The sequence below is a fragment of the Neophocaena asiaeorientalis genome, unplaced genomic scaffold, assembly GCF_003031525.2.
Source record: "Neophocaena asiaeorientalis asiaeorientalis breed wild unplaced genomic scaffold, Neophocaena_asiaeorientalis_V1.1 scaffold32, whole genome shotgun sequence".
Classification (NCBI taxonomy): Eukaryota; Metazoa; Chordata; class Mammalia; order Artiodactyla; family Phocoenidae; genus Neophocaena; species Neophocaena asiaeorientalis.
In genome coordinates this window covers 1,593,923-1,605,060 of record NW_020185327.1, presented here as the reverse complement: position 1 = coordinate 1,605,060, position 11,138 = coordinate 1,593,923, and the positions used below count along the sequence as shown (strand labels likewise).

The 11,138-nt window shown below is 50.8% G+C and overlaps 1 protein-coding gene across 2 annotated transcripts in view; it reads right to left on the bottom strand.

Annotated features, from left to right (window-relative positions):
- TFCP2L1 (transcription factor CP2 like 1) overlaps positions 1-9,536 on the bottom strand; it is a 59,518-nt gene extending 49,982 nt beyond the window's left edge. Inside the window, exons 1-3 of one of the 2 annotated variants that reach the window (XM_024734520.1) lie at positions 9,398-9,536; positions 8,744-8,773; positions 5,726-5,877 (exon numbers count right to left, since the gene is read on the bottom strand). In XM_024734520.1, coding sequence (XP_024590288.1) covers positions 5,726-5,877; positions 8,744-8,773; positions 9,398-9,459 — 244 coding nt within the window. In that variant the 5' untranslated portion in view covers positions 9,460-9,536. The remainder of the gene's footprint in view (positions 1-5,725; positions 5,878-8,743; positions 8,774-9,397) is intronic. The other variant, XM_024734521.1, reaches the window with a different exon arrangement.
- Between the last annotated feature and the right edge of the window lie 1,602 nt (positions 9,537-11,138).

Below are 11,138 nucleotides of genomic sequence, written 5' to 3'. Positions count from 1 at the left end.
GAGAAACTGTAGGGTTTTGGGTGTTGTTCAAGGAAGCATTTTCTCCCGGCTCCATTTCGGCTCCTTCCTGGCCTTCTTCCCTGCAAGGCTCCTACGCGGCCCCTCAGAGCTGCACCAGGCGTTCCAGGCGGCAGGCATGGCCCCTGGAAGTGCCAGCCTAGAATCCTGCCTGTAGGGAGCCCTAGGAAAAGTGGGTGCCTGCCCCTCCCAGAATTCCCTTTACGGTCATATCAATGCTCAACCACTCTCCCCAAGCGTGCCAGATTTCACCCCTCTCGGCCTGTAAAATGAGAATAATACATTTTAGGGGAATTACTCAAAAGAGAATACCAGGGACTACCCTGGTGGTCCAGTGGTTAAGACTCTGTGCTCCCAATGCATGGGGGCCGGTTTCGATCCCTAGTCAGGGAGCTAGATCCCGTGTGCCGCAACTAGAGATCCCTCACACTGCAACTAAGACCCTGTGCAGCCAAAATAAATAAATTAATTAAAAAAAAAAAAAAAAAGAATACCATAAAGTGCTTTGGGAATTCTAAAGGCTAGGGTCCTCACCTTGCAATTAGAGTAATCCCTAACACAACAACTCACATCTTGTAGGGGTCCAGCGCTTTCTGTGATCACAATTTTTTTTTTTTTTTTTGCAGTACGCGGGCCTCTCACTGTTGTGGCGTCTCCCGCCACAGAGCACAGGCTCCGGACGCGCAGGCTCAGCGGCCATGGCCCACGGGCCCAGCTGCTCCACGGCATGTGGGATCCTCCTGGACCGGGGCACGAACCCGTGTCCCCTGCATCGGCAGGCAGACTCTCAACCACTGCGCCACCAGGGAAGCCCCTGTGATCACAATTTTAAAGACAGTATTTTAACATCCTGCATAGGAATGTCTCCTGCAGGTTACGTCTATTATCTGGTTGTACAGTGAATGAAGAACTAACAGAAAAGGTCAGCAGGCCTTCCTACCTTTAACCTATTCCAAAGCTACCACCTTTCAGTTCTAAGAGGTACAATTCTTAGTTCTAGAACCAACCTTGTGTTAATCTTTCAATTAGGAAAAGAAAGGATTAAAGTAGCAAAAAATAAAATAAAATAAAATACATCAAGGTCCCAATTTCATGGCCATGTTAACTTCCTAATAGGACTAGGGGAAACATGTATCCACTTTACTATTAATAAGAGCTAATATGTGAGTTCATATAAAGTGCCACACACTGTTTTCAGTGCTCTTCCTGCATTAACTTATTTTAGCTACATAGTAGCACGTACTTCGTAGGGATTCTATTTCCTTCCTTTTACACATGAGGAGTTGGAAGCACTGGGAGGTTGTCTAAAGGACATACCCAGGGAGGGCTGCCCGATAGCTCAGCCTCAGCAAGGCAGCGGCGGCAGATCCTGGCTATCTGGTCTACCTCTCCAGCCATATACATTCATACTCTTCCTCATGTTCCAAACCCTAGTCATACTGAATTGCTTAGGATCCTTCATAAACGGTGTGCTTTAACTGCACCCACACCCTACCCGTTCTTGCCTTTGCACGTGGCTTTTCTCTCTCTCCCTGAACCATCCTCTCTTTCCAATGGACAGGAAGTTTTATTCCATGAATGAATGAACATAAGACTGTTGGAAAAATCCATCACCATATTTAAGATGGAAGAGTTGCTTTGGTAGGAAATTCCAAAGTTTTCTCCATAACAAGCCATTCTTGCAAAGCTGTTCTTATCTCAAAGCCAGAATTGCCTACACAGATTGCCTGGGGTCCTCTTTCTTCTGATCTCCCTGACTCTCCCACCACCTTACCTACTTCATCCCTTGCCTCTGGCTCCAGCCTTCAGGAAACATGTCTCCACAGTGACCTTCGGCCACTGACAAAGAGATTGGCCTGGGAGTTTGAAGACCTCCATTCAACAGCTGTCTACCCCTTCCCCTTAGGACTCCATTTCAGGGGAAGAGCACGTAGTTTGGTTCTCAAACCATTTTCACTGTATCCAAAACTAGCCGTTGGGCTTGGTGATAAGACACCCACAAGGAACACACCTTATCCAAGCCATGATGTGAGGGCACTGGTCTGACACTGCACTGAAAAATGAGCATCCAATGGTTTAAATGACTTTTTCGTTTACAGATCCAGCATCCCTTCCATGTCTTTGGAGAACCTTAAACACATCATTACAAGAAAGAAGACATGGGATGGCCTCAGAGAAATAGTGCCCTAAACATCATAGAGCCAACGCAATAAACATTAAACACTTAATAGCAAACTTTTTAATTAAACAGAAAGGTTTTGACTGTTGACTGATATGTCAAAGCTCCTTTTCTTTTAAACTGATGCTCATTTGTCATATGACATAGGCATAGAAGCTACTTTAAATAAGGTACATTGAAAAAGATATCAAGTACAGCATTACTGATAATAGCAACAAAAAAAAAAGAGAGAGAGAGGAAGAGAGAGAAAGGTGAAATGGAAATAAAATAAATCATGCTTATTTTTAAATTTTCTGAATATTTACAGAGCATCTACTATCAAGGCACCAAGCTTAACACTTGGGATATAATGTTAAAAACATAGACATGGCTCTGCCCTCACAGAGCTTCCATTCTATTATGGGAGACAGACACTCAAGTAATTACATTGTATATTTCATCCCAGCCGTTAAGACAATAATCAGTCCTAAATAATAAAAGAAAATAGTGAACTATTACGCAGACATTTTAAATGATGTCTAAGAGGTTTTATAATAGAAAATATTACAAGAATAGTTTAATAAAAGTAAGAAACAACTTTATAAAGTATATGATCTCATAAATATTTTTTTAAAAAGTATAGAAGGAAGATTCAATGGTTGTAAAATCCATCTGTAAGAATAGGTGACTGAGAAAGGTTAAGAAGAATGATAAAAGGAACTTCTACTCCCAAAAAGGGAAACATACTTCCAAGCTACAATTAGTTCAACTAGAAATGGGGCAACAATCAGGTGTACAGGACAAACATCTACACATCTGTTTCTGGACCCATAGTTTAGAATATGGCTTTTTAAATGTTTCGAAAGTGGCATTTAAACCAGTGAGAATAAGAGGTAAACTAGGCATTAACTAGTAGGTCAACTATTTAGAAAAATAAGTAAACTTAGACTTTTACATCACATCACAAACTCCAAATGTAACGTATGAAAGTATAAATCCCACTGGTAAAGCTGGGAGAAAAATGAAATACATATATTTTATATAGTAATAATCCAAAATCATCATTAAATGACTAATTATCGTTTCCAAAAGAATCCCAAGCACATTGCAATGTTAAAATTTAGAAACCATTACATGAACTTTAGGAAACCACTAAGCTGATTTTGGGGTGGGCAGGCATTCTAAACATAAAAGGAAAATCATTTTAGAAAACTGAAAGACTTGACAATAGATGTTGAAAGTCAATTTCTATCCATGACATACATCTCACACCATAAATATAGTTATCACAAAATAAATACGGTTAAATGGTCAGGGAAAAAATTGTTTCCAATATACGGCAGCTAAAAGGTTAATATCCTTCATTTAGGGTATGCTCTTACAACCCGTGAGATGGAACCATCCCAATAAGAAATGTGCAAAGAACATGAATTTAACTGATGGAGAAATTTAAAAGACCAATAAATATATTTTAAATATTCAACCACATTAGCAATGAGGTTACAGTTAAATGCTAGTTTAAGCCCTGTGGGGACTTCCCTGGTGGCGCAGTGGTTAAGAATCCGCCTGCCAATGCAGGGGACACAGGTTCAATCCCTGGTCTGGGAAGATCCCAGATGCTGCAGAGCAACTAAGCCCATGTGCCACAACCACTGACTGAGCCTGTGCTCTAGAGCTTACGAGCCACAACTACTGAGCCCACGCGCCTAGAGCCCGTGCTCCGCAACAAGAGAAGCCACCGCAGTGAGACACCCGCGCACCGCAACGAAGAGTAGCCCCCACTCGCCGCAGCCCGCGTGCAGCAATGAAGACCCACCGTAGCCAAAAATAAAAATAAATAAATTTATTTTAGAAACATATTTTAAAAAAAAAGAAAGACCTAAAGCAAATACACTAAATTAACACAGGGGCAACTCTTTCTGCCTCTTTTATCTTCTCTATATTAGCAAAGGATAACTCTGTTAAAAAGACCTAGTGTGTTGACTGCCAAACGTTGTTGAAAGTTGACTGAAAGAAAGGAGGGATGGGGTGGAGAGAAGGTAGGTGGGGCAGTCAAAGGCCTTAGAGATGGGGGAGGGGGGAGGCGGGCGCGCTGGGCCAGCGGCTGGGCCTCTGACCCCAGGATGGGCCAGGAACAAGAACCACCCCTGACCTCAGCTCTCTGTAAACCTCACCCAGTTTCTTCATGCTGCACTTAGGCAAGAGAGCAGAGGCCCAGAGGGGAAAACCACTGCTCCAAGATATACAGGTTGGTAGCGTTTGACCTTCCGTGAAAGAGAAAGGAAAATGGCCAAAGCCATTCCGCAAACAAGCACAGACACACAGAGGCATTCTTCCACACGGCCAACTCACCTGCCGTCGGCGGTCACCAGCCTCAGCAAATGGAACACAGATCTCAGGGCCTGAGCCAGGCACCCGAGAGCCGACTGAGCTTGGCTTGGCGACCAGCTGAGGCCCCAGAGCCACCCACAGGGATAAGCAATGCCCTTGCCCTGGCCACGTCCATAGGCCGATGCCGAGTCACCTGCTGATTCTGAGCTGGTCCCTGGCCCAGAAGCTGGCCAGTTGAGCTGTCAGAGGTAAGCCTGATGGTCAGGCTGGACTTCCGCCCCCGGCTGGCTCCCCAGATGGGGAAGCCAGAGTTCTGCAGAAATGAGGCCGCCCGTGGAAGATAAACTGCAACCACACTGTCATCCCCTGCCCTTCCAGAAAGTACTGCATCCCCCTGCCCCTCAGCTCTGCTCACTTTAAACACGGGGCAACTAATCCGCTGCGTGCCAGGGCGTCTGAGGTGACCCAGAGGGGAAGGGCAATAAACACAGGCACACAGCATACAGAAACCACAACAACACCATCGGTTAGGCCACTGGCCCACGGGTCCTGATAAAGGACATCAGAAATGGAACAGGCACTTCACACGCCTTCATCCTCTCAAACCTCACAAAATGACGCTTCTCGTGTCACACGTGAACACAATGAGGCTCAGAGGAAAAGTCAAAGAGCTGGGAAGCCCTGGGGCTGGAAAGCAAAGTCAAACGCCCGTGCCATTTCTCCCAGGACACGCCTGTCCCCATCGCCACAAAGGGCTCCTGCCTGGCACGTGTGGAATCCGGCCTCTGGGCCGCGTTAGGATGGGCCTTCCCATCACTGCCGGGTGCGGCTCCAGAAAGGGCAGCTGACCTTGTATACCAAAGGTGCTCAATCTACGGCCGGGAAGGCAAGTAGTAATTACCAAAGGTGCTCAAAGTAGTAATTATAAGTATGGTTGCCAATCACTGAGGATCATCTGCTCCCTGGAGGGCCCATATGAGGAATGTGAACCTTCACTCATTTGGCCTGAGTGAAACATAGCTGATGTGTCCATTTCTCAGATGAAAACACCGAGGCTCAGAAGTCTCACAGCTAGGACACCAGAGCTCCTTTCCCGAACCCCAACTCTCCCACCCTGACAAGGTAACAGGCCCAAATGGGTCATTCAGGTCAACTCCCCACTCCTGGGCGGTCTCCCCGGCCCCCAGGCTCCACCCTGGCCCGGTGCTCCAGGACTACCTTGGTTGAGGTAGGTCAAAGTCTCTTCGTGCAGCTTCACAGCTGGGGACGTGGCGGCACACAGCACATACTGCAGGGGTGGCAGACGGGCCTCGTTCTCGGGGGACAGCTGGGGCTCCTCCTGCTTGAAGATGGGCAGGGCGAGGACGTCGCTGCAACACAGGAGGGAGGGGTCAGGAGCAGGGTCCCCGGAGCCCATTCGCAAAGACAGGGCCAAGTGGCCAACCCTGGTGTCAAGGGCAACGCAGCCCAGCGTGGTGCAGCAAGCGGGTTCAGCCTACCACACCGCGTGTCACAGATACTCTAAGATGCTTTTCCAATGAGGGAGACCAATCCTGGATGATTCTACTTTCACGCCAAGACCTTCGAGAAATTTATTCAGATGCCGCCTGGTTGCCATCCACAAGAGTCTGGCTTTTAGAATGAGAGCCCGAACAAAATTTTTAATCTTTTTAAATAAACTGTTCCAGTTATTGACCACTGCTCAGACCAAGACAATTTCCTGTCCTCCGGACTCTGTAAACCATGCAAATGGAGAAACTGCTTCACCCACCCAAAATGAGACAACCCTCCACCCTTCTAAAAAAAAAGGACAACTGGCCCATAAGCCCTATTTTAAGGGTCATACTAATATCTCCTAAACGCAAAACAAGAAGGACCTTGGTTTCTGTTCAGTTTTCTTATCCAAATGGAAAATACTGCGATGCTCAAAGATTCTTTTCCTCCACCTCTAAACAAAAATCCCCGTCAGATCCAAAAAACCAGCCTCACATCAGCCTAGGACTGGATAACTTGTTTCTGGATGTATTTCTTAAGTGCCTTCCCAAGGAAAATAGAAATCCTTGAGAACATGAAGGACCTGAAAGCAGGAGAGACTTGGTTAAGCTCTCTGGATTATGAACAGATTATGGCACGGACACCCATGCCAAAAAAGTGCCCGTGCCCTTATCTTAATAACCCTCTACCCTGGGAGCATCCTGGGCTCTGAATCAGATTCACTGACCCCACTTCACTACATAAACAGCAGAGTCACTGGTATAATCTGCTCCTCATACAGCACCACAAACGAGGAGCTCTAAAACACAGACCCGGCACACACCCCAACACGTCGCAACAACTCTCACAAGGAAAAGTCTGGCTTGGGGCTCACGTGCAAAACCTCCCCTGTGGGGGGCCACCCCTGCCACCATCCACAGCCCTGGCTTTCCCACCCCACACCTTCCTTTGCCCGGACCGGGGCACACTCCCAGCCCAAGAGGTTATCTAGGAACAGGGGAGAAGCAGGCAGGCGTGCTCCCCGGGCGATTGCATAATTTTGTGTTTGCCCAGACCACGTTAAGTTAATAATCCATGGGCTGGTGCCTTTAAATTTAAAAAAAGGGAGGGATGCAGGGGAGGAGGGTGGGTAAGAGCCATCACTCAACAGTAACTTGTTTCAAGCCTGGCATCCTTATTTGCTGAGGAATAAAGTCACCAGGACATGAAACAGAAGGAGGGAAGAAGGGAGTACAGGCCACTACCTGGGAAGGTGAGACAACTTGCAGAGGTGCCGCTCAGTGAGGAGAGGACCAAAAAGAAAATGCACAAACTAAACAAAAGGACAAGACCTTCGCTCTAGAGCCAGGGGGACCAGAGGCATACCCACTGACCCTCACCTTGGCGTTCACCGAGGTCAACCTCTCCAAGGGTGAACACCCCAGCTTCCAAGAAGTGAAATTAAAATAGAGTGTGGGGACCTCCCTGGCTGTCCAGTGGTTAGGACTCTGCACTTCCACTGCAGGGGGCGTGGGTTCAATCCCTGGTCGGGGAACTAAGATCCCGCATGCTGCTAGGCGCGGCCAAAAAACAAAAAAGAGTGTGGACCAACATGCTTTTTAATCCATGCTCCCCAAACGACCCCAGAAGCCCATATGGCTTTATGGCACCTTTCACCCCAACTCGCACCCCACCTCACCACGCTGAATGCAATACCAAACTCCTAAAAGGTACTCCCCAAAATCCCATCTCCAGAGCAGGGGCACCTCCCGCCCAAGAGGAGAATTATTCCCTAAAAGGATGACATTTTCGGTATCCAGGAAGTTTTAAATACACTCACTTCTCCACTCAGGGTCACCTCCAAACTTATTTCTAATATATGGCAACATACCGAATGGCCACAAACTATAAAATTCAGGCAAAATCACACCTAAAACTGCATGGTGCGGTACAATAAATGTATCCCATTGTAGCATTTCAAGTAAGCGAATACACACAGCCTTCTGCCAGGGATTAACATCTGCCCAGTAGGGGACTTGCCTTGTGGTCCAGTGGTTAGGACTCCACGCTTCCACTGCAGGGGGCACGGGGAAGTAAGATCCCCGCGAGCCGCAAGGCATGGCAAAAAAAAAAAAAAAAAAAAATTTTCCCGGTGGGCTTAACATCCCCCAGAGCAGTCTCCCTCTGGTGACATCACCATGGTCTGCAGAGAAGCCATCAGTCCTTAATTAAGACCCTAGACTTTTGCCATCCCCTACCACTCTGGCCCATGATAAAACACAGCAGACACATTACATAAACCCAATCACTCCTTTGCCTTCTGAAATGGGGATGCCTTCGGGGACGACTACTGGACAAATATCTATCAAAAGCCAGGATTTCCAAATCACCTGTACTGCTAAATCTGACTTGAAACTTCTAGGGACCAAAAATAAAAATAAAATGAAGCATGCAGGACGGGCTCTCACTGTGGGGCAGTCTGTACCAGAGACTTCCCACCTAGGCCCCACAATTCACTTTCTCTGAGCTCACACCAAATGCCCTTTGGGTTAAATTAGGCACATTTCATAAACTGTGACTAGGATGGAAATAAAGACAGGCTACAGCTGGTTCAGGCGAGTTCAGAAAGTGAAATGACCGCCCATTAGTACCCGGCCAGCTGCACAACAGGGAAAAACAATCCTCCAGGAACTGAAGCTAACGGAGGTGCCACTTCCTTCAAGGGGACAGGGGAGAAAACTTTGCAAGACAGGCAGGACTTACTTTTCCCTTTGAAGAGCACTAGTCAAATCCCTGCAGAAGAAGAAAGATTTCCATCAAGGGCAATCAATGTGCGGGCCTCAGGCCTACACACGCAAGACCACCTGGTGGGAGGGGGGACCCTGTCCCTCCCAAGCCCCCGCCCGCCCCCGCCGGCCCGCGAGGCCCAGCGCAGGGCCGCGCTCGCCGCTCACTCGCCCCTCGGCCGGAGCAAGGACACTGGAGAGGACGCGAGGCTCGGAGAGGGACCGGGCGGAGAGGGGCAAAGAGCAGGGAACTAGAATCCCCGGGACAGGCTCCAGACCGACGGCAGGAAGTTTCCTCTTCTCCGACGCGAGCGGGGAGAGGAGAGACAGGGAGGCGGACGGCCCCGGAGAGGCTGCGGCCAAAGATGCGCGCTCTGCACCCGCCGGGGTCGTCGGGGAAGCAGCCTCCGCGGGCACCAGGCTCCGCAAACCCGCCTCCCAGGGGGGTCCCCAACTCTGAGCGTCGGCTCCCGCTGGGGTCGGTCCGTCGGTCCCAGGCGGGACTCTGGGCGTGTCTCTCTCAGTCCCCCAAGGGCAGACAGCTGGGAGGCGGGGGCGCAGCGGGGGCGCTCGGGACCCCTGGCCCGGCCGCCCCGCTCCCCGCCCGCAGACCCCGGCCCAAGCCCCTTACCGCAGGTAGCTGCCGGAGTTGTGCTGGTTGTAGTGCTCGGGCTGCGTGTGCCAGAACAGCATGGCTGGGGCTCCGAGCCCGGCCCGACCCAGGCGCGCGGCGGACGGGACGCGGGGCGCGCCGACCTCTCTCGGTCACCTGCCAGCAGCGCTCCCAACCGCTGGGTCCGCCCGCCCCCGCGCATTTATGGACTGCCCTGGGGGCGGGGCCTCAGCCGGACCCGCCCCCAGGCCGCGCGGCCGGGAGATGGCTCCAGCGGCCGCCTCACCTGGTGACCCGCACGGGCGCGTCCTCCCCGGGAGCGAGCGCGCCTCCAGGGCGGCGACCGCGAGCGGGCGGCGCGGCCGCGGGCGGGGGCTGAGGCCCGGGCTCCATCCCGGCCCCCGGGGCGGGGCCCAGGTAACCATCACCGCAGCCCCGGTGTCACCGACGCGCCTCCTCCGCGCGCCCATTCGCGCGGCCCCAGGGCGGGTGCCCAGGGCGGGTCCCCAGAGCGGTACCGCGGCTGGGGAGAGGCCGCTGTGAGCTTGGATGTCAGGGACCCCGACCTTGCTCTGCCTGCCCCCTTACCTTGCTCTTGCTTTTTCATAGCACTGTGACACTCTCAGAAATCGTATTTCGTTTTGTTGTTTAATGTATGCTTGTGTATGGATTGTCTGTCTCCAAGAGGGCAAGGCTGTGGACTCTAATTCACTGTTTTATCCCCACCGCCTAGAAAAGTGCTTGGGACATAGTGAGTGCTCAATAAATGTTAGCTGAATAAATATTTTTAAAAAGAAATGCATCAAGTGAGTAATCAGAGGAGGCTTCCTGGAGGACGCGACCTTGAGCTGAGGCCTTATAGATTCAGAGGAAATGCTTCTGTGAATATCCGGAGGGAAAGTGGTTCCAGGCAGGGCAACAGTAAGCAAGGCCCTGCGGCTGACCTACTTTGGCGTGGCCTGGGGCTGGGTGACCCAGGAGAGAGCTTAGGAGGTGAGGTGGGCACGGTGAGTGGGGCAGATCGAAGAGGGCCTGGCAGGCCCTGGCAAAGAAGCAGCTGGGCTTTTATTCTAAGTGTGTTTTCAGCAGAGGAGTTGCATGTATGATCTGCCTTTTGGAAGGATCAGTCTGGAAGGAGTGTGGGCAGTGGGTCATGGGCGTGGGGCAGTTAGGACGGAGTGGAGGTCAAAGAGCCATGACCCACACCCGAGTGACATTCACACCCCACCCCGTCCCCAGGTTGGTCCAGCACCTGGCGCAGAAGAGCTGCACGTTCTATCCCAGACTGGTATTCAGAGCAAATGACGTCCCCCGGAGACCGCAGCCCAGAACTCCCAGCTCCCCCAAGCATGGGGGTGAGTCAAAGCCTCCCTCACTCTGCTCTCTAGGTCCCCCCCGCCCCACTGCAGCCGCTGGTCACAACTGGCAACCCACTTCCTCTGGGCAGCTCTGAGGGCCCACCACCTCCCCACTGCTCTCCTGCCACTCAGATCCCCCTTCACGGATGGATTTGTTGCACCAGCCACAGGCAGGACTACAAACAGGCAGCCCGCAGCCTTCTGCCCCAGGGGCTCTGTTGCTGAGAGCCTCCTTGCCCAAGGTAACCCCCTGTTGGGGTGACCCCAATGACTACCCACACAAAATATCAAAGTCTGGCCATCTCAGCTGATGGGCTATTGTAGGCTTAGGATCCCCCGTGGGGCCAGTCAGAGCTGTCACGGGACCTTCTTCATAAACTCCTGTTTCCTTCCCATCCCTT